Source organism: Chelon labrosus (genome assembly GCF_963514085.1).
Source record: "Chelon labrosus genome assembly, chromosome: 9".
Classification (NCBI taxonomy): Eukaryota; Metazoa; Chordata; class Actinopteri; order Mugiliformes; family Mugilidae; genus Chelon; species Chelon labrosus.
This window is the reverse complement of record NC_140359.1, coordinates 7770694-7794644: the sequence shown is the minus strand read 5'-3', so window position 1 is coordinate 7794644 and position 23951 is coordinate 7770694. Positions and strand designations below refer to the sequence as shown.

The following is a 23951-nucleotide window of genomic DNA, read 5'->3' as shown; positions in this document are numbered from 1 at the left end:
TCCTAACATGCAAGGTATTTATCATATGAAAATTTGGAACCGTCTGACTCGCATGTTTTACTAGCCTTGTCCTAGAGCTGGGACTGGTAAAACATTGTAATATATGCACTGCAGTCAGAATGGAACATAAAAAACAAATATCCCAGAATACTGTGAGATTTACATTCTGTCAGAGGGAAGTGGTTCCTTTTATAGCACTGTTGCACTGGAGATAACAACTCCCAGCTTGCAAGTAGTCTTCAGGTAAAAATGGATCATTTGTTTTTATTTGTTTTTTATTTTTTTAGTTGTCATAGACACACAGAAATCAGTTGTGTGCTTTAAGTAACAATCTAGATGAAAAAAGAAGTTTTAAACTCATTTCTCAGCCTATGAAGCTGCTGAAAATACTGCAGCGGGCCACCTCATACTGTGTATTTTAGGTATGCAGTTAGTGCTTGTGCATATGTGTATCCGCTGGTGACCTTAAACCTGCCGACAGCTCCTGTTAACGACTGGTTTTCTGCCAGTTTTCTGCAAGGCTATGAGAAAATTAGCTGAGCGGTGTGATGGCTTCTAGCACCCTTATATAACATGAAGCACCCAAGATTGATGACTCTGGTCCAAAAGGCCACAGGTCACTTTCGTCAGCTGACATACACGAAGCCTTTTTCACCTCACAGATTATTTCTTCACCTTGGAAGCAAAGTGTGAGGTCCTTCTAATAATAGCAATATGTAGGTTATTGTAAGGAGGTCTACACAACCCTAATAAAAAGTGAATGTGAGACCCTATGCTATGTTCAGGCTTTGCTCTTCTCCCTTTCTCTCTGACCTGTCTGTTTACCCAGCATCCCCCTCTGTAATGAGGAGCGTTCGTTCATCAGCTATGTTTAAACTGCAGACGGGATTAACTCAGCAAAAGACTTAATGCACATGCACAGTCACCCCATGCTCTGTTTGCTGTTTCCAGGCCACAGATCGACAAGCAGCTCTGTTAGGCTTTCCTCTCTCGCTCGTTCTCTGTCTCTCTGGGCTCCCGAGGCCTCCGCCTCCTCTCCCCTCGTCCTCATTTCGCCTGAATTAATTGAGTTCTCATTTTTGTGAGAAAGCTCACAAGAGGGCTGTGTGAGTAGAGAGAGAAGAGTGATGGAAAGAATGAGAGAGACAGAGGGAGATCAGTGGCAGAAGCCTAGGGGGCATAGCTGTCCCAGAGGTATGCAGTCACCAGTTTCCTGGGGGATGCAAAGGCCCCGCCACAGTGACTTATATCTTTATCCTCTCTCAGTCATTTCTCAGCACTTTAGGGAAACATCCTGTAAGCTGTTGGCCAGGTTCAGGCAGATGTGCTTCCTCAACCCCATAACTCAAGGGAGGTTTCCACCTAATTTAAGCTCTTTGTGTCTGCAAAGCTAAGAAGTGGACAAAGTGAAATGGTCTGTTAAAATAACACTACAGCCACTCATTAATAATAGCACAACCACGGTAGATAACACAAAAAAACACCAGTACTTAAACTGAGGCGAAAGTAAATTTGGAAAGCACCATTCTCGGCCAATAGAACACACTGTTCAGGGCACAAAATAAATGTCAACCAAAGCACTAAATATGTGACCCAAGGACTAAATTGTGTTATCACTATGGAAACAACCCACAGGAGGATGTGACATTGAATTTCGACTTTTTTTTGCAAAAGCTAAATGTGGAAATAACAGACATGATGTGCACATGTCGACTCTACCTTGGCCTGAACCCTTTCAATAATAAACCATTACAACTTCTTCCTTTGCAATATTCATACCCAGGCAGACAACTCCTTCAGATGTCTTAGGTTGCTGTAAGTTGAGATAAACACTTGCTGAGTTGTTACAGCCAATCGCCCGTCTCTGTTCCTCAATGTCACTGCCTTAGCACTCAATAATTCAAAGCTTGGCTGTAATGAGCTCCCCCTAGGCCCTCTCCCTAAGGAGCCTCCCCACTGTGTCTCCACTGTAATGTAGTTATATCTCATGTCAGCTTTCAAATCAATTACATTTCTATCTGATGGCTATGTAATTGCGCCTGATTGAGTTTTTGGCACTTCAGCCAAGTGTGTGGTTCCCAAACTCACGCCAGTCAAAACAGGAAGCTTCATCAAATGAAACTGTATTTCATCCTGATTGAGGCTGCTTGCATGATAAGCACAACTGTAATTATGATAATACTAACAATAGCAATCTGTGTTTTCTCAGCTTTGTTGTTTTTTTTGCTTGCTCTCCAGATGAATTTTTTTGCCCCAAGGACAACAAACCGCGTTTACTCAAGATGGAAAGGCTGATTTGATTGTTTGTAGCATGTGCAATTTAGCAGATTAAATGCAAACCATAAAGCTTTTGTATAAAATGTAAGCATCGTTAGTTTTAGTTTGTTGTAATGCGGCAGACTTTACTTTGTTTTCTGCAAGACTACACACCACACTGTGCCTGGTGATGTGTGTATGTAACTTACACTGATCAGGCATAACATTATGACCACCTTCCTAATATTGTGTAGGTCTACTCATCAGAGAATGGACATGGGCCTTCTGAGGGTGTCCTGTGGTGTCTGGCAACAGAATGTTGTTAGTGAGGGCCTTTGGGTCCTATGGGTTGAGGGGAGGGGCCTCTGTGGATCATCCCACAGATACTTGATCAGTTTGAGATCTAGTGAATTTGGAGGCCAGGTCAACACCTTGTGCTGTTCTTCGTGTTTTTTGAGTTGTTCTTAAATTGTTTTTATGTGTGCCTGTGTCAGGGTGCATCCTGCTGGGGATGGCTGCTGCCATCAAGGAGTGTCATTGCTATGGGGTGGGGGTGCCTGGTCTGGTCTCGGTGGGTGCTACATGTCTAAGTAACATCCACATGAATGCCAGGTCCAAAAGTTTCCCAGCAGGTCATTGTATTATTACAAGATGGTTAATGTTGTTTACTTCACCTTTTAGTGGTCATAATGTTGTGGCTGATTGGTGTGTATTTTGATGCTGGACATAGTGTAGAGTGTGTCACTGCCAACAGAAGTCATGCTGTCTTTTGGCATAATGCCTAGACATAACAAGCCAACCTCTTACCTTCAGCAAACTAGCTGACAACTAAGGTCAAACTAATATTACTGTACAGACAAGATCTTTTGTGGCTGAATTTTATTTAGATTAAATAGATGGATCAATGGATTGATGGATGGAAGGACAAACTGTCAACAGACAGAATGACAGAAGATGAATTGGTGTATGTATGGCTTGATAAATGTACACGTGGAAAAATGGGCAACTGGATGTAGGGATCTGGAATGAATAGATGGATGAAAGGACAAATGGACAGACAGATATGCGAGAATGAATGAATGAATGACTGGACAAATGTACACACGGATGAGTGGACATACGGATGGATAGATGGATCAACACAGCATGCCTGGGTGGACAGAGGAATTGTCTAATGGAGTGATATTGAGATAGATGAGGGGGAGGGTACAGTGGTTAGGTGCATCAGCAACTAAATAGTGATGAATTGTGGCTGCTGTCAGCGGCACTAAGTATAACAGACATAGTAAAGCAGCCTGGCTCATCCATAATCAGCAGACACAGATGATTGTCTTCATGCCAGAAGAGAACTTCTCTGGAAATAAAGCACTGAGAGTATCTACCAATCTGTCTTTCTATCGTCACTTCATCATCCCTTTTCTTTTTATATCCCCTTACTCTTGGTGTTCTTGCCCTTTAAATCTCTTCACTTGTACTATTCTCTCCTCATTCCTCTTCTTAAGGCCCTGCGTCTTTCTGTCTGTCTCTCTTGCTCTCTCCGATGCTGTCTTTGTGTTAACAGCCTTCCCCTTTTTTTTTTTTTTTTGCAGTGGGGGAGCCACTGGGTGCACATCTACAATCTTGCCTTTCATTTCATGGCTTCTGGAAATGGATGTTTTACTGCCTTCATTAAGGCATGCAGCAGTCAGCGCTGTGTTTTCCCTCTGAAGTTTAGCTCCATGAACCTCGCCATTAGAGGACATTATGGTCCCAGATTTCAGGGCACAGTGGAACACTGTATAATTTGATTAGTGTTATTAATCAAGTGGAATACTGCTTCTTTCGCCCCCATCTCCCACCTCTCCTCCTCCTTTTTTGCCATTTCACTTCTGCTTTCAAACCCTTCAGACATTCTTCCCCCTCCCTTTATCTGTGCACCTCCGCATCGCCCGCACTACGACACTTCTGCACTGAAAGTGACAAAAGGCTCTACACCTTCCCTTTTAAAAACAATGATTTAGCACTTGTTTTTTCTCCCCCTTCACAATCTTCCGCCACAACCCCCTACAAGCCATGCCCCCTCTTTCTTTACCCAAGACATAAATCAATTGAGATGAAAGTTCCATAATTGTGCTTGCTGGGAGGGATTTGAGCAAAATTGCACTATGAATTTTTTAAAGGGAATTTTTACTAGCTGTTCAGCGAGACTTTGGCGGCGAAGGAAGGTGAGGCCATGAGGATTTATGGGCCTGGATTCTTCATTACTGAAGTAATTTTCTTGCAAATGATAGTGCAGCACCCTGGAGGGGGGAGAGCTGCCCGCCTGGGAGAGTACAAACCTGCTTAATCTCTCGTGGAGAGAGAGCAGCTCAGAGCACTAATATCATATGTAAGGGACTGAGGCTCAATTTGTTCACATCTAAACCGCAGTCAGTGTATTTGTGATTAGTAGTAATAGTAATTGATTGCTCAGATTTGTTCCAAGAGTAGCTATACAAATTGATTTCATTACGAAGGATAGTTATGTTAGAACAACTAGGAGACATGTTTCATACGACACAAATCCTAAAAAAAATCTGTACATTTTGCCAGACTTTTGATGTTTTCAGTCTGAATAATCTACTTGCAAAGGCTGATATGTACGCTACGTGTGCACATACACTGCAGTAGTTGAGGGATCTAATACTTGTACTGCATGTCCATCCTCATGCTGCTTTAGGCCTGCTTTCCCAGGTTGTCATGTTGTTTCTTCAGCAAGGGTCTCTGTGTTTCTTTCTACCTTTGGTCTTTCCTTCCTCCTCATTTTAACCTTTCTCAGTCCAATATGGCTGACATTCTGTCTCCATCTCTTTAGGTGCAGCCAGCAGCAGTGGCCCTCCTCAAGGTTAGTGCGTCCACGATGCCAGGTCTCATTCTGTATACTGCCTGCTGTCCAGTCAATTTTACAGCTCAGTAGCTTGAGAAGCAGAGGGGCTAAATCTGCTGCAAGACGGAGAAAGAGAGAGAGAGAGAGAGGGGGGGGGAGAAGAAGGAACGGAGAAGCAAAATTATTGTGCACCCTGTCACCAGTTGAAGTTGATCTCATTCCAGGCACACTAACAACTCAAGACAATTAGTCACTTCTCACTAGGCCAGACCTGAGACTCGAATGAGGGCCAAAAACGGGCAGGGAGTAGAGGACCCACTGGCATGGCAAAGCACAGCAGCTACTGGAGAAACTCACTGGAGAAAGCGGTAACTCAATGGGGAAAGATTCAGCTGGAGTTATGCTGGAACCCCTTCTTTAGGCTTTTTCTGCAACATTGAGATAGAAATAGGATTATGGAGCTTGCCACTGAGTGTCATATACATCTGTCAAAGTACTGCACCTTTGAACATGTTGCTGGATATCAACTACTAATGCAGTAAATATCCATAGCCATATTGATCTACATCCATGTCATGCATCGGGTTTTTTGCTAAATTCTTTTAGATAGCAAAGTCAGTCATCTGTTACATTACACATATTAGTCCATAAAGCAGTTTGGTGCCAAAGATGAGCCCTGAAGCTTCAACCACCACATGCTCCCGAACAAAAGTGAAGCATGACTAAGGTGGGTGGTGCGTGGAAGATCAGTGACTGGAAAGAGAGAAAAGTTTGTCCAGGGCCCTCTGCAGAGACGCAGCGTGACCAATTGAGGTGAAGGGGATGAATGAGGCCATTCACTGGGCCTAATGAAAGAGCTCCTGCTGGGCCTTGAATGAGGGTGGGCCCATCTGCAGCACATAGGCGTGCACAAACCAGTGACCTCGAAAATTACCCAGGAAGCACTTTGGGACAGTCACCCCAGCAACAGGCTGGGGTTTGCATGGTAACCGGGCGCTTCAATCAGTGCCTGGCAGCCTCTTAAACAGAGCAAATTTTCTCTCTGTATTGAAAGAAGTCCGTGTGAAATCAACTTCGAGGGACATCCCCCAGTTTTTTTTTCTTTGAAGGGGAGAGCTGCCAATGATTGTCCCTTGTGAAAACTTCCAGGAGCTCTCACCACTCTTGAGAGGTGTGGGTCCTACTCTCAGGACTTTTCCACTTGAGACACAAACGCCTGTTTGTCTACATACAGTATGTATGTGTGCTTCCTAAGTGATATGTAATACTATACGTTGGTTAATTATGTACACTAATAGATTTAGAGGGCTTTGAAATACACTGCCTGGCCAGAAAAAAAAGTTGCCATCAAAATAAAAGGTCACACACTCTAATATTTTGATGGACCGCCTTTACCTTTGATTACAGCACGCATTCGCTGTGGCATTGTTATAAGCTTCTGCAATGTCACAAGATTTATTTCCATCCAGTGTTGCATCAATTTTTCACCAAGATCTTGTATTGATGATGGCCAATCTATGTGTGAAAATGATGCCTCATGCTCCCTGAACCACTCTTACACAGTTTGAGCCCCATGAATCCTGGCATTGTCATCTTGGAATATGCCCGTGCCATCAGGGAAGAAAAAATCCATTGATGGAATAACCTGGTCATTCAGTATATTCAGGTAGTCAGCTGACCTCATTCTTTGGACACATAATGTTGCTGAACCTAGACCTGAGGAACTGTAGCAACCCCAGATCATAACACTGCCCCCACAGGCTTGTACAGTAGACACTAGTCATGATGGGTGCATCACTTCATCTGCCTCTCTTCTTACCCTGATGCGTCCATCACTCTGGAACTGGGTAAATCTGGACTCATCAGACCACATGACCTTCTTTCATTGCTCCAGAGTCCAATCTTTATGCTCCCTAGCAAACTGAAGTCTTTTTTTCCAGTTAGCCTCACTGATTAGTGGTTTTCTTAAGGCTACACAGCTGTTCAGTCCCAATCTCTTGAGTTCCCTTCACATTGTACGCGTGGGAATGTTCTTACTTTCACTATTAAACATAGCCCTGAGTTCTACTGTTGTTTTTCTTTGATCAATCATGATTTTTTTCTGACCACATTTCTTCCTCAAAGATGATGGTTCCCCACTATCCTTCAAGTTTTTAATAATGCGTTGGACAGTTCTTAACCCAATTTTAGTAGTTTCTAAAATCTCCTTAGATGTTTTCTCTGCTTGATGCATGCCAATGATTTGACCCTTCTCAAACAGAATAACATCTTTTCAACGACCACAGGATGTGTCTTTCGACATGGTTGTTTAAGAAATGAGAAGCTACTCATTGCGTCAGTTGGGGTTAAATAACTTGTTGCCAGCTGAAAGATAATCACCCATGCAGTAATTATCCAACAGTAGGCTCGTACCTATTTGCTTAGTTAAATCTAGGTGGCGACCTTTTTTTTGGCCAGGCAGTGTAGATCTGATTACAATGATTACAAATAACTACGATTTCTTCAAAACCCTGAGGGACTGGACATTAAGTTTACAAGCATCTTCAAGGATCTGGTTCATTGGCTTTCTCTGTGTTATTTGGTTTAATATATTCAGTCTTGATGAGCCAGAGGCATGCAGGTCATTGAAGTTCCATTCCTGTCTCCGTTCCCTCGTGGAACTTTTGACAGCGTGAAATGACAATCCACCCCTGCACGCATCTCCCACGTCAAAAAGTAATGAGATTGTGCTGCTGGAAATATCACTACAAAGCATCAGGCCTGCACTCGGGTCTGACTGCACCTTCAAACAGCGCTGCCTGCCAGCTCGCCTGCCTCGCCTGCCTGCTGTAAAAGAAACGAACAAAAACAATCAGAATCAGAGACAGAGAAACGGCAAGGGAAGCTCCCCACGCTGAGACAAACGAACACGCCGGGGCCTTTCATCCTGAGAGTGATTAGCCATCCGAAACGTTTTAAAACCCCGCTTTGAGTGTGTTCCTCAAACGAAAGAGTTCCATTGAGGAGTGGTGGTGAGATGTTTCTCGCTGGGAAGCGCCAGTGATCTAGTCTCTAATTGTGGCATCGCTGACAAGGCTGGTGTGGCTGGGAGCTTTTTAAGCGGGGCTTTTTGCTACGCTCTTGTTCCCTTCCCGTCAGATCCACCACCAAAGGCACCAGGGAACAAAAGGGCCCCTCAGATTCTGTTCTTACATCCATCTGCCTATTGCTTTATGCATAAATACAGGCCTAATTTAACACACTAATAGTCCCTGGTGCTGGCCTAATGTGACCAAAACTGCAATAATTGCTGTAAATTCTATGTTTGGTTTCAGATATGCACTACTATCTAACATAGTTTTCAGTCTTGTCTTTGTTCCATTCATTTTCTAACATATATATCTGAAGGAATGCTTAGCTTCAGAGAAGACATGAAGATTACCTTTTTTTCTGCTGTGTACTGCAAACAAATTCATGTTCAAGATCTTTGAGGCACATTCAGTAGAGCCCCTAGTAGCTTTCACGTTTTGGCATGGAAAACTTTTCACGTCCGCTACTGCTCATGGAGGAGAGGCATTTTGAGGATCCAAAGAACCAGCCACGGCAGGGTGAGCACAGAGGAGGAGTTGACATGTTGAAAAAAAGAGGAAAGGAGTTAAACTGTAGCTCATAAAAATCAGTATTATAACAACATTAATTGATGCTGCTGAGTGCCATATGTGACGCCATATGGAATAGCTGCCCCAGAGGCCTGCTATAATAGACAGCCCGCAGTGGTGCACACAACTTGGCACATTTACAAACAAGGGACGTCCCATTAATATCAGCCACACAGACTGAGCAGGAGACAGAGGGAGAGAGGGTGTGAGAGGACACAGAGGGAGGGAGGGGGGCGGTGAGAAGATTAAGAGAGGGAACCAAGTCTTGGTTTGTTCGTCTTTAGACCTGCCTTTGTCCCTTTCTTCATCTACCAAATTTCCGCCAAATTAAGAAATCTACTGTATGGGAATATTTACAGCGTCAGCCTCTGTACTCCCACGGTTCCTTAATTACACTAATAAATGGCCCCTCCCTTGTGGGTCGATCAGACCGCCCTCTGTCCGCCCAGCTGTCACTCCCACCACAGATGCCCAGTGGTCCTTTCATCATACACACACAGACACACACTTCAGCAGGTGATGTGATTCATAGCACCTTGACAAAGGTGGCGTGAACAAGCTCTGTTTAACCTCTCTGTGCCCTAATCGTAGGGCAGCTGTTATTTACTGCTGCGGCCTACAGTTTTCCAGTCCGTGCTGCTCACACCGCTGCTCTGCTCTTGCACTGCATTATGACTTTCCACAATTTGTGTTGTTTTTATCTACAGTCTACATTCATTTAAAGTAGACTATTAAATTAATAACACACTGCATATCTCTGCACAAATAGTTCTGAGGTCACAGCTCTTAAAAGACAAAGGCCACAGTGATTTGGGTAACTATATGCACATTGTCATTCATCAGTTACTAATTAGTAATTACTGTTCATCAAATTGTATTACTAAAATAAAATATATTAAATATAATTCAGTCTGTAAAATGTCCATCATAATTTCAAAAATAATTTCTACTGATTATATTTTGTCCGTCCAGCTCTCAAAAACCTGCAATATATTCCATTAGAAAGGATATAAAGAGAGAGAAAGAAACAGCAACTTTTAAGATATTTAAAGTTAATGTAAGATTAATATAATAGATATATGTAGAGCATAATTGCTGACAATGATAATTACCCAAGCCAGGTGGCTAGGATCAAGTTTGAACTCAGGAATTGATGCTTTTTTTCCAATAAAATTGCACCAGCGATATAAGAACTTGTATTAATCCTGTGTGTGCCGGCTTATTCACAGATGGACAATATTCACTTCTACAGCCCCTTATAGCCTGCATGTGCGTATTCCATTTTGCTCGAGGCTCTTCTGACTCTTCTGACATGCCCAGAGCAGGGAGGGAGAGCAAGATCCTTCTGAAACAGAGTTGTCAGCCATTCTGTTGAGTTTCATAGAATATGAGGCAAAACAAGAACAGTGTACAGCTGTTTCCTCCCTGACACAGAGGGAGGCAGATGAAGAGCAAAAGAGGGAAAAGAGAAAGGGGGAGGGAGGCAGAGGGAGACAGAGCTCTCCGCTCTGTGATGTGCACTGATGTAGCTGCAGCTCTAGGTCAAACGCTGCCAGTGTTTTGTGTTCATCTTCGTCTCGTCTCCCCAGTGCTCCGCTAAATTATTCACAGCCTGAAGTGTGCAATGTGGCTGCCTCCTTCTTTCCTCTCTCCTCCTTCACTCTATATTGCTTTCTGCCTCTCTTTTTCTGTTTCCCATCCCTCCCTTTCTCTCTCATGTGACGGCTTGTTCCAGAATCCCCCCAACCCATCCCACATCTACCATCACCCACCCAGCTTTCATTACTGACTCCATCGCTCACACTCCTCCTTTCATCCCGGCTCGTCTCTCACTTGATTCTCTTGACTGCCAGACTAGAGCCAGCCGTGTCTTCTCCTTTTTTTTTTTTTTTTTTTTTTTTGGAGGCGTTGGGGTTTTGGGGGTCTGCCAGCTGTTAGCACCAGCTCCATGGTAGCCACTGCTTCTCCTCTGCATCATTCTACCCAAGTCCCCACCAGATCATTGCCACCAAATAAAGATATGCCTCTCAGTCATTTGAACTTTAACTGACTGTTGGTCTTGTAAAGAGAGAGGGAAAGACAAAGATATGGCGAGGCTAGGTTTAGGTAACAGCCATCACACTGTTTATACTAAACTATTTGTCCCTCTGTCACAACATACTATAAGCACGGTATATAAATATATATATAACATGTATTGTGATATAAGGATATTAAAATGTCATGCTCCAACTGGGGCCTTTCTGTGTGGAGTTTGCATGTTCTCCCTGTCTCTGCGTGGATTCTCTCCGGGTACTCCGGCTTCCTCCCACAGTCCAAAGACATGGTCCTTAGGTTAATTGGTGATTCTAAATTGGCCGTAGGTGTGCATGTGAGTGTGCATGATTGTCTGTCTCTCTGTGTTAGCACAGTGATAGACTGGAGACCTGTCCAGGGTGTGCCCCGCCTCTCACCCAGTGGCAGCTGGGATACACGACTCTTCAGAGGACAAGCAGTTACACAATATGAATGAATGAATGAATAAAAATGTCATGCATATTGGGTGGGATGCAGGAAAATGCACATGCAGTACAATCTGAATCTGAAAGTGTGGTCTAAACAAACCTGGCGCTTTTGTAACTGATTCTTATTGTCATGTAAACCAGAAAGCTACATGTATGAGTGTTCAATCCTGTTTAGACAGCAGGGGTTGGAGGATGAGGTGTGCCTCTTGCGGCCACCTGAGGAGAGAGCTGTGCAAAGCGACTTGATTCCAGTTCCAGCCGTTGCCACAGGACACTCATATGTAATTCTGTACCCTGCCTACAATAACGTTTGATCATTGCAGAGGGGGACAGGAGGTACAGGGAGGGGCAAGGGGGAGCTGAAGCTTTCACCCTCTCTCTTTACCCCCCCTCCCCAAACCCCTTCCCCGCCCTCTTGCAATTGCTGTCACCCAGTATGAATGCCCCCTCTGGCCCGATGACAAGTCTAGCGTGAAACGCTTGGCTGCCCCCTGAAATTAGCAGTAGAGCCCCCCGGCGGCACATGCTTCTCATGACCAGCACACAGTGGGCTGCCGCCAGATTCTTTTCATTATGACTGTGGCCTGCCAGCCCCCTGACTCTACCTCCTTCTGCCTCTTCCTCCATCTCACCCTCCCTCTCCTCCTCCTTCCCCCTGTGCATCGGCCAGAGCTCAGTAAACAGCATCTGTAGTACTCATCACATTACTGTCGCAGGGAGGAGAAGGAAGGAGGGAGTCGAGCTCTCCGCGGTTGTTGCTGTTACGGCCGCGTGTTTAAGTGTCTTTATACGTGCATACAGGATCTCATTTTCTGTGAACACTTAGAATATGTACAGGTATATGCATATGCACCGTGGGTTCCCGTCTCAGTGTGTTGGCTTGACAGGATTACCGAGGGAGAGAGAGTTAGTAGTAGCAGTTCAGAGGGTGAGAAAAAGCGAGAGAGAAGGGGAGTAGCAGTACAGAGCAATGCCTGGAGGCTCAATCTGTTCCTCACTGAGCTACATCAGTGTTAGAGACGGCGGCTCGGGCCGCGGGGAAGCCTCCACTCGCTCCATCAAACTGTCAGGCAGCCAGCGGAGCTGCACAGGGAGACTCTCAGCTGCCCCCAGGGCCAGTTCAAGTCAACATCCCATTTCCTTGCCTCCCCGCCTAATTTCTCCTACGCCCCGACTTAAATTTCCAATGCCCAGTGTCTGCCTCTGCAGCTCAGCACCACCGGGCCCGGGGCCATGTCAAAACACTGGGAGGTGTGGAGGGTTGTACACGTCGCATGTGTGTGTGCACTTACCTCTGAAGGCGAACTAGCTACACACAGTCAGCAGAGACAAGGAGAAGCTGGGGGGCCTTATGAAAGACAAGGTGCAAAAAAAAAACATAAATCAGTGGGGCTTTTTTCTCCCATTCTCTCTTACCTATGTCCCCATTTTTCTTCCTTGACTATATTCATGACACAGTTGTGTATTCCCTGTCCCTTCGGGTTTCTGGCAGTTTTCTTCTTTCTCTCTGAGCTGAATAAATGCTCCTAGTTTCCTCATACATCTGCCATTACTGTCTGTTTTTCCCTCACTAAACTATTCCAAGGATCACACAAGCATCCCAGGCAGCTCTGTCACTCCCACTGGGTTTTGCTGAAAGCAAAGGTTGAGGGATTTCTTGTTAGAGAGGACAAGGCGCTCCTTTAATTTAGTGAAGAAGGGGGACGACTCTTCAAGTTCATCCACCCTGCTATCCCCATCAATCTGTCTGTGTGCTGCAGCCCCCACCCCCCACCTCCTTCTTGACCTCGCCACATACTTTGCATGGAAGTGAAAGAGAGTGCTGCCAGGTCTCAGCGCTGTTTACATGGACTCTGGGTAATGTTAAAGTCTGCTTAGTTTGGCCCCAGGTCAGGACTATATCTTTCCTCACCCTGGCTTGATTTACATGGCCCCTGCTGACTCTTCCCTTAAGTGTGTCAGCTCTAAACCAGAGGTCTCTATGTGTCTGGCTAATGCAAAGAGCATTTCTCTGAGCTTGTCTTTTTCAATCCTCCTTCACTCTCATTCTCTCCCTGTCCTCCCTCAATGGGCTTCTGTGAAAGGAGTTTTTGCTGAAGCTGTCTCTGTTTGCACAGCCAACTCTGAGGTCCCAAGCTCAAATATGGTTTTGCGTGAGAGCCTGTCTAGGCCCGCTGGTCGATATCATTTCTGCCTGGTGGAGCTTTTTCTCTCAATCTCATTCCCTGTAGACCCTACATCTTCACTTGGATCAATACCTTCCTAATCCAGAGCTCCTAGGCTGACCCTGGGTAATCAGCTGACTTCCCATGCTGCCTGCTGGGGAGGTCAAAGGTCAAATGGCTGTATAGATTTGATCCTGTGATCAAATCACTTTGCTAGGTGGTGCTTTCAGATACAGGTAGTGGGGTCAAGAGCAATCACTTGATTCTTTTTTCTTTTTGCGGTTGAGAGATTTAAATGCAGCTGTGCAGGTGTTGGATGAGCCCTAATATTAATACAGCAAGTTCATAAACCTTTTTTGTGTTTGTGTTTAACCCATTTAGTTGCATAGTAGCCATGATTTATCATTATTTTAATCAGGACCCTTTAGATTTATTTGTTGTTTTTTTTAACCCGCTTACATGTTTACACATATGTAAGCACAGTACAATCACTGCTTCCTCACCACTTTGCGGTGACTCGTGTCGTGGCAGAAGTTGAGAACAGAAGGACATGCAACATAAAGTCCTGCTGGTAAATCATGAAAGATGAGCCAAAGTAAGGCTTCATCCTTTGCCGCAAGGCCAAAGACACTTTCAGATATCCTGCTGATGTTTCAGATCCTGGTAGGAGGTCCCCCAGTGGACTTGTGGCTCTTCATCCACGCCCCATCAGAATGGCCATGGCACCTATGTCCCCACACCTCATCCCGACATCTGCAGGAGGGAAATTGCACGAGAAAATAGGTGTTGTTCCACCAGTATCCGAAACTGCTTTGGTCCTCGACTATCTAAATGGACCATTACCCCCTCTGTGTGCTCTCACTCCAGGAGATCTGGGTTTGTCAGAACTCTTCTTTTTACAATCAGGGGAATCTCAGTATATGTCCCTGGAGAAATGTCTTCTTTCAGTATGAATATGTCTGCATTTTGGCATTGTTGCCTTAGCACTTTTACCACTTGGCTGCTGTCTCCCTGTTGTCAAGATGTAATGACCATTTCCTAGTCAATACAGTGTCAACATAGTTTTGGTCATTGATAGAACACAGTCAATAATCAGTAGAATATTACCTTTGTCATTTTTGTGTGATTCATCTTCTTTCCTTTGCACGAAGGACTTACGTAATTGCAGGCAGTCAAGCTTTCGTCACAAATTGTATTGTCTAAGAGCAAACACTTTGTCTTCTCTGCTTTCATTCATGTTATTTATTGCTTTATTTATTTTGAGAAATAACTGACAGTGGCATTTAAATGCCAGCAGCTCTGGCAGTTCCTGTTTTTCTTGTTTTTTCTACATTTCTTGCAGCAAGTCGAGATCAGTATGCAGAAAGACAGTAGTTGACGCCGTGCCAGCATTTGCGTAGCCGGGCAAACTCCTCTTCTGTTCCTCTCTCTATCTCTGAGGCAGAATTCATGGCAGACTGTCCTCCGAGTGTGACAAGTGGAACTGTGTGATTAATTTGGCCAGTCGTTTTAATGTGCTCCGGGATGCACAATGCTTATTGTCTTCCCCTTGCACGTCTATCGGAATCTGCCAGAGAAAATGTCCAGGAGAATCGAGACATCCATCCCTCCCTCTCTCTCTCTCAGTTTTTTTTTTTTTTTTTTTTCTTTTCTCTCTTGCTCCTCTCTTCTCAGCCCTGCCTCATTTCAGGGCTGAGCTACAGGGTCGTCATGGGGGCCAACCCAGGTCGAGGCCTGGCTCCAGCCAGGGCCGCTGGCGGAATAAATCTCCTGTCTCTGAAGTGTTGAAAGCTGTGTAAATGTCAAACACGTCCGTCTGATGTGCTGGCTGAGGGGAGGTGGGGTGGGAGAGGGGGTGGGAAGCGGGGAGGGAGGGTTGTAGATGAGCCATCCGCTGAAGCTGGTCCCCTGTTACCCTTCGTAGCTGGCGGTTGCCAGGTGCAGATGTTGCTGCTTGCTCCCTGCCTGTGAAGAGCTAGCCAGTTTTTTTTTTTTTTCCTCTATTTTTTTGGGGGGATGGGGTGAACATCTATGAGAGACACAAACCACTAGGGGCTTGGCTCCTGTCAAGCAGCTTAGTGAGCAGCATATCTCTCCGATTTTAACAATGTCCCCTCTGACCACCAGACGTGCTGTTTAGGGAGGCTTCTGTTTGGGGTTGTGGTTTTACATTTTTACCACTTGCCTTTCTTGTAGTTTTTCTTTTTGAAAATAAATTTCCCTGGTGCAGCCAGTCAAAGGAGCATAGGGTGCTAAATGACATGGTCCTCTTCTCGTCCTCTCACCACATCCACACACTCAAAAATATGAGCCAATCTTGTACTTTTATTGCATTCCTTACTTTGATTGGACTAAGTGTAATAGCCCAACAGGGCAATCACATACAGTACTGACAAAAACTGCTCTAACACTACTTCCATCGGCCCATCCCTTCATCTTTATAGCATCCCCCCTGCCTATTCTTACTGTTGTTTTGTTCCCCCTTTCCACCTGCCCCTCTCTCCCCTGCTGTGCTGTGTCTCTCTCTGTCTCTGTCTGAGCCATAGCTAGTATTCCTCTTTACGCTCTGCTGCAGTGCATGCTTCTTGTAAAAGGATAAGCACCATGCTGGGTTCTTTTGATATTATTTTTTCCTCCTCGCCAGCTTCAGCCTTGTGAGGCCTCATCTCTAGCGTCCTGGCTACTGCTGCAACAACAAGGCCGAGCATGCACCCAGGGAATAGATCGAGCCGGTTGTTCATCTCCATCACCAAGGGTTTAAACCCGTCCTCAGTAATAGAGTGGAGCTCACAACCGCTGTGAGATGGAAGTCATCTGTTCAGCCGCATGCTAAGAATACATTTAGACCGATTTCCTGAGGGCAGAGCGAAGTTGGAGATTGGATCAATTTTCTTTTTTTTTTTTTGTAATTCATAGATATATAAAGATGGAGAGAAACATTGTTTTGGAAGTGATTTCTTTTAGATAAAATCCCAGAGTGGTGAAGGAACAAGTGGGCGATGATAACAGGTTGTGATGTGCCCCTTAGTAGTAGCATGGGAATGGCTAGCAATTCATTTGTCTGGAATTCAGTCTGAATGGGGCATTAATTGACAAGAATCCTAAGCCACTTTCTCCTCTTAATGCCTTGCACTGTGTAATGATGAACAGAAGTCCAGAAATTAGAGTTTGTGAATATTCCAGAGAAAACAGGCTTCTAATAGTTTTGTGTTCCTTTAGCACGTGCTTACAGTGCAGATTAATACTAGACTTTTAAATTCCCACTTCATTATAAGTGAGAATTACCAATTACCACCATTTTTGGACTAAGGATTAATTATAACAATTCAACATAATAAAAAAAACACATTTTCACGTTTTAAAATATTTTATTAAATAATCACACTTTCAGATATATTCAGAGAAGAATGTCATAGCTAGCAGGACATTTTGACATGTTCTGCAGTATGTCTTTCCTCTGTTTTTACAATTTCTCAGCGCTCATTGGCAACCTCTGGACTTGAAGACAAGTCCACAAGTACACAGCAAAATCAGCATATCCAAATCAACATCATCAGAGTTAATCTCAACACTTGTGTCTATATGGGTCCACATCACAGAGTTAATTTTACTCTTTTTGAAGTGTTAAAATTCAACACTTCTCAACACTCTCAACACTAGTGTACAGTGTTAGATATCAACTTTCTCATAGTTGTTAACTACTACTGGTGTGAACCACCAAACAGACAGCGAGTGGTGCCACAGCAGTACCAGAATACAGCAGCCTGCAGCGGTGCAGTAAAGTTGTACCCAGCTAACTTTGCTGCCACTCGCTGTCTTGTTGGTCTCTATCAACTCTACCAGTATTTTATTGGGAAAGACAGAAAGCTCCCAAATAATGAATCTAAATTTCAAAGTAGGATATTTGAAACTGCTTTTCATTAGTGTATAACATGACTGATTGTGCTGGGCCCGCTAACCTGACATGGTTTGACTGTCCAGCTGCAGGTTTGCTGTGTACATCCCATGGTAATTTGACTGATTTGTGCAAGCAAATAGTTGATCCTCAGTTTCATACTAAAAAAGGATGAATAAAGTACACTACTACACATGCTCTATCCATTTGGAACCGTTGTTCTCTTTGCTATTGAAGTGTGTGGTGTCATCATACCAAGATCCGAAGAGCTCTCTAAGGCTCTCAGAATAAAGTAAACTGTAAGGAAAATCCTCTTCAATTGGCATAGGTTCCAGATGACTGTTTTAGAACAGATCATGGTTGCCAGCATGTTCAGTTGGAGAGATAAAAAACGTACATTGGGTTGCAGAAGAAGTCTTCAAGAGCTCAATTTCAGACATATTTTCATCATAGGCGCATCAGGTCATGGAGGAAATATTATGGTTTGGGGTTACTTTGCTGCCTCTGGGACTGGACAACTTGCAGTCACTGATCCAACTGTGAACTCTGCATCATATCACAGAGGGCTTGACGATAATTTTAGGCTTTCTGTCTAAAAGTTGAAGCTTTACCGGAGGTGGACTTTTCAACAGGTTTGTGATCCTAAGCACAGAGCAAGACTACATAAAAGTAGATCCAAGAGAGAAATGGAGGTTTATGGAAAGTCCAGATTTGAATCCCAGTGAAAAGTAGTTGAGGGATTTGGAACTGGCAGTACTACTCTACTCTATTGGCTCCTGCTGTATGTCTTGTCTTTGCATAGTAGGATCACACACACACACACACACACACACACACACACGCACACACACACATGCCCTCATTCTCCTCTCCTGAGAGATCTTGGCCACTGAGCCCTTGCTCTGATTACTCTCGTTACTTAATTATACATTTGGACCCACCGCGCTCACAACAAAGGGCCGCTGTGCTTCCATTGACCCAGCTCCCTCCTCATTGTGCCCCTCTCTGAAAGGGAGTCAAACAAAATAAAGAGCGTCCACTTAAATATGTTGCCACAGGGACTTAATTGACAGATTGAAGGCAGTTTTTCACAGGGGACCGTCTCTCTGTCTCTCTCTCTACATGTGGCTCTTTGCTTGAATTGCCCTGCTCCTCATGCATCCTGCTGTGAGGTCCAGTGAGGCCCGTCTGCAGCTCGACCACTTCTGTTTCAACAACTTCAGCGTCTCTTGTCTCGGGAGAGAGAGAGTTACCAGCCAAGAGCATTTAGAGACAAATGAACGTGAGAAACGGAAACAGGCGTCTCATGAGCAAGATTTAAGTTGAGGAATGTGGTAATAAAAATCAAACAACCACCATTAGATGGGGTTATTGACTTTACCGCAACTTAACACATTCTTTTAAGACTAAAGGTGAATAGAATTTCCAGTATTTGTCTGAGTTTAATCATGTTTTTATTATTTGCTGAAAAGAGATTTCTGCCAGTAAACATGTCAGGAATTAAAGGCTGGGGCCCTTGGTATCTGTTTGTCAGCAACAAGGTCTGACTTTGTTACTCTTGTTTAGATATTTGAGCCTGATCATCACATATTTTAATGGTGAAAGGACGTGTGAAAGTGAAATTCTGAAGCAGTAAAGACAAAACATTTCACTTCTTGACTGAAAAGAAGGTGATTTGGCCTTTGGCCGTGCTATACAAGGCATATTTCAGAATTCAAGCTCTCTTGTTATTCAGTTTTTTACCCTGTCAAAGTCTGACATACAAATTAAAGACTGGTTTGTCACAAGGTGGATTTGAAATACCATACTTAATGGGCACTGCATTGGAGAATTCAAAGAACCTAAGCTCTCAGTGTCCTTGAGGTGCTATCGTCCAATTTTAAAGCAGACTTAAAAGCTACGTGATAAGCTACAGCTGAATGAAAAGTCACTGAACAGGCTCTTTATAATAGAATCCAGTGTATAGTATTTATTCCCTTTTCTTCCCCCTTCCTTTGCAAATTTAAAGCATTGAATTTGCAACAGAAACACCAGAATTGCATTCTGTGCGGCTGTGCTGCCTTTCAAACTTGAAAAACTCTCTCAGACAACACTCTCCTTTCCCTCTTCATCCTCCGCCGTTTGCACTGAAAGCTGACAGTGAATGAGAGGTTGCACACAAAAATAACATCTGCACTGATTATGCTACTGGGGGGGGGGGGGGGGGGGGGGGGGGGGTGCCGAATGAATAATTCCTTATATTTCCTGTGTCTGTCTCTTTTCTGTTACAGTGTGACAGCGAGAGTGACATTGACGACAAGGTAAGACTGCTTTTCCTGTGTTTATTCACCCACCACATGAAGCGGCAAAGAGTTGTGAATAACAAATTTGAGCTCTCAACTAAAGAAGGGAGTGTGTTGTTAAATATAAAAGAGGAGAGGTAAAAGACACTCTGCCAGTCCCACCACTGTTGATCATTTGCATCGAACAGAGCAAGAAAGTGACAAGGAGAATGTAGCACAGGAAGGAGCTGGTTTTTAATGTTAGTTTTCTGTTTTGAGTAAAAATACGTGGCACCTATTATTTCTGGATATGTCTGACATGTCTTCCAGCTTAGATCATTGCATATGCTACATACAGTGCACTTAAAACTAAAGTTTCTCTGCATTTAATCTTATGGCTTGGCACATGTCACCACTGTGTGCTTGTTTTTCTAATATACTAGACATATACCAGCAATATTTGATCTGAAGTTTGTGCCTCTAATATAGTTCTCTGAGTTTAACATTTGAGGACTTTGGAGGTAAACAAATTAAAAACAGAGACGGTTGTTTAACAAAGTGAATTAGAATCTGTTTTCAAGGTTTCTTTATTTCTTAACCCGACTCAAAGATGTAAACCAGAAGTGACAGCTGCTTAACTGTGTGGTTTTCATATTTGGACGGACGAGTAAGGACATTTGGAATTAACTTACGGTTTGTTCAATACAATGTGGCTTCATTTTCTACCAAGGTTTCAAATGTAAGGTTGCATTACCAGCAAAACAAAACATGGTATTTTAGCAGTGATGCAATCAAGTTAACCACTTGACAGATGTAGTCTATCGTTTCACCTCTGTTTATTTGTTTGTCGCAGACTTAGAGGTGGTTGTCTGATGGCAGCCACCTGGTTACAAGATGAAACGCCTTTGGGGAGCCACACGCATCCTAATTCCTCCACAGTTTAGCAATTACTCCCTGGTAAATGAATGAGATAGCATGCCTAATCTCCTGTAAGCTTAGCTCCCAGTTCTGCAGCTCTGTCTGCAGCTCTCCCTATAAATAATACATTGATAGCAGGCCCAATTTGCATTAACTGTAGCCTGGCAAGTCAATAGGCTCTTATCTCTTCATTGAAGCGAGAAGGAACCGAGGGCGCTAGCTAGTTGACACGACAGAGAGACATAGCAGGCCTGTCAGTCTCCATACGGCTCCCTGGCATCACTGTGGGGGGTAGTAAAGTAGGAGGGAAGCTCTCTGAGTGTTTCCTTTTCAGGGTTTTGTTTTCCCTTCCACTCAGTTACTTGAGACTTATACCAGTTCTATACTGTGTCACGAATTTTGACATTTAATGTTGTAAAAGTTTGATACTGTGATGTGGAAGAGCACTACCAAAAGAAAGAGAAGACAAAAGTGAAGCGGGGCTTTGGCAGTTTTGCAGAAACTTACGTGTTTTTGTATTGTTGGTTGAGTGTCAACCTGTTTATTCAATAGCTCCAGATTTGGTGTTTGGCACCACTTATTTTGGCCAGTTTAGGCTGACTGAGATACAGTTCAGTATATGGTGGACAGGAGGTAATAACTTGCTTTTTAGCCAGTCAGATTGTTGTGGATTTTTGTGCCATTTATTAGGCAGTCCAGAGTCAAGAACCAGTTTGCAGCTTCACCATGTTTTTATACTGATGTCACATCAGTATATCATAGGCAGCAGATATCATAAGCAGCAGAAAAACACAAATGAAAGTTACAGGTACCAAGGTTATCTTGGCTTTAATGTGTAAAACTTTTGATTTTCACTTCTTGATCCTTTATTTGCTCTCAATTCTTGTTTCCATTTGCAGTTTTCACAGCCTCAGCCTTTTTTTACCTTTGTTGTTTCACATTCAGCCAAGTCCGTCTTAAAGCAACACTGTCAAGTTGTCATGTTCTGGGTCGCCATAATTATTCCTCCTGTTTTGATGGAAGTGAATGGGATGTAACAAGGTTGTGAGATTTTACAAAGAATGACAACTGCAGATTTTGTCCCCCGTCAGTGACACTGAAATCACTTAAGGAAGAAAATATCCTGTTTCCAGGTATGTTCAGCAACTCGTTCAGCAAACACATGACATGGCAAGTCACTAATGTTTTAAATTAGGCTGGAAGCAATGCAAAACTTTGCTTTAGCAGTTACTGAAGAAGTAATGATATGCATTAGCTTTGCATCAGCTAGGAAGCGTGTAGCCTAATAGGACAGTTAAACCTACAGTAAACATCATGTTTTCAAAAGCAGAATTCACAAGTCAGAAAAGTCATCATAACTGGACGTTTTTGATGAACGCGTTGATGTTACCTATCGATCTTCTGTAATGCAAAGGCATTTCCTACATGAACTTGCCGGGCTGATAGCTTGCTAAACTGTAGACGCCAACGCTTGTCTTACAGCGGCTTGAGTGCCAAGTATTTTGTGCACATGACTTCCCATGTTGTAACCACAAGCTCTGAGGTCCATTTGAAGGAAACAACACATACATAGGCAATCAGTGTACATTCAAGGCAAGATATGACTAGAAAATCCATCTTCAGTCTTATTTATTTATCCAACAAAGGTTCAAAAAAGGCAACTGGACTTGTAGAGTTTTTTGAGAAGACGTTTCACCACTCATCCGAGTAGCTTCTTCAGTTCTCTTATTTATTTAACACCACACCAACACAGAACCTAATACAAACTTATCCAAGTGAAAATGGAGGCTTAAATGTAAAGGTTTTATTCTCTATAGTTCTAATGCTGTTAAAGCTCAATTGCCAGAGGAATTAAACTAATGCTTTTTCTTTGTGGCCAACAACAAATGTAAAACAAACTGGACAACATGATTATTCCAAAACATGTTTCACTGTTGTAGATTCTTTTAAAAATGCACCGTCTGTTGATGTGCATGCATTTTTCAAGAGTGCAAAAAGAAAAGAACATCTGGGTGAAGGCTAGAGCACCACTGACCTTTTCATTCCCTCAGAAACTCCTATTACCATAATTAAGGCGATGAGAGCTGCAAAACATCCATATCAAATTGTGGAGGAAAGGAGAAGAATGGGGGGAAAATAATTTGACAGGCCATCACCAAAAGCGGAAAAAAAAGCGACGGTGTAAAAATTGGGTTCCATGAGGAGAAAGACAAACACTGTCATTTGTAATTGCCTGCACTCAGGATAACTCGACAGTGATAATTTTCTGCAACGTTTTGCTGAAACAGGTGCCAGCTCCTCCCGTATCTTTCCAATGAAAACAAAGACTCCTTTCACATCAGATTACCAGCCACCTGAACACCCACATTGTCAGGATTTCACAGATTAACTTAATTAGAATATTGCTTCCAGGTGTGCCCCCAGGGTGCAATCAGTTACACTGTATTTGAATAACACTGACGGGTTGCTACGGCAAAGTCAGTTTAGATTGCTGCACCTCGTGAAACTCACTTGTATCAGAGCCGCTCTTTAGATAGCGTGCAGCAGTGCGTTTCCCTGAACACGTCAGACTTATTTCTTTCGAGAATGCCCTGCCCAAACACACGAGCATGGGCGGAAATAATGTAGGTCAATAGGCCGTAACTGCACAGTGTATTTAAAAGAGTGTGTTTTAACCCAAACCATGATCTGTTCTAAAACCTTTTTGTTTTTGTGGCCTGAACTTAACCAAGCAGCGACTGAAAGTGAGAGAGACACAAAAAGAAAGAAAACAGCTAGTAAAAACAAAACATTTAAGTGTAAAAAATGAAACAAACAGTTATTGGTTTAACCCTGGACTCGAACTACAGGCTTCTGAATTTAAGTTCTCTGTGTGACTGGAGCGCTAAGGTGGCCTATCGACTGTCTTTGTACCGGTTTCTGTTTGTGTGAAATCATGTTCACACATACGTAATTGATGAAATGTGACCCTTTCGCGAACTACCAAGAGACTCGCCGTCTTTAAAAGATGTGGTTCAGCCTGCTGTCTGTGTCGCAGAAAGGAGAATTTGCATCCAAGGACACAAATCATCCAGTTAAGTTTTGTGAATATTTTGTAAACTCCTTTAGACTATATTGAGTTGCCGGGTCACTACCAGTTCATTGTGAGGGAGAAATCGTCACTGGCAGTCTTTCTTGGAAGCCTTGTTATCTGATGTCCTTACATGATGTTTGACAATAAGAAGTATTCAGTATATAAGAAATAGTCTTTGCCTTTGGGTCGCCTTATATCTGACTGCTGGAGGAAAAGCCGCATAGTTAAGAATTCCTTGTGGAGAACAACGTTTTCTCTGTTCCTACTGTTATTAAAGCAGCACTTGTCGCAAACTTTTGGACCTGGCATTCATGTGGATGTTACTTAGACATGTACCACCCACCAAGACCAGACCTGGCACCCCCACCCCTTAGCAATGACACTCCTTGATGGCAC

At 43.5% G+C, this 23951-nt stretch overlaps 1 protein-coding gene across 6 annotated transcripts in view; it reads left to right on the top strand.

Moving 5' to 3' along the window:
• The window catches only part of fbrsl1 (fibrosin-like 1), a 272207-nt gene that overhangs the window by 167059 nt on the left and 81197 nt on the right, over positions 1-23951 (top strand). For 5 of the 6 annotated variants that reach the window (XM_084551095.1, XM_084551099.1, XM_084551097.1 and 2 more), the window contains exons 5-6: positions 5090-5119; positions 19574-19603. In XM_084551095.1, the coding sequence (XP_084407221.1) occupies positions 5090-5119; positions 19574-19603 (60 nt within the window). The remainder of the gene's footprint in view (positions 1-5089; positions 5120-19573; positions 19604-23951) is intronic. The other variant, XM_084551096.1, reaches the window with a different exon arrangement.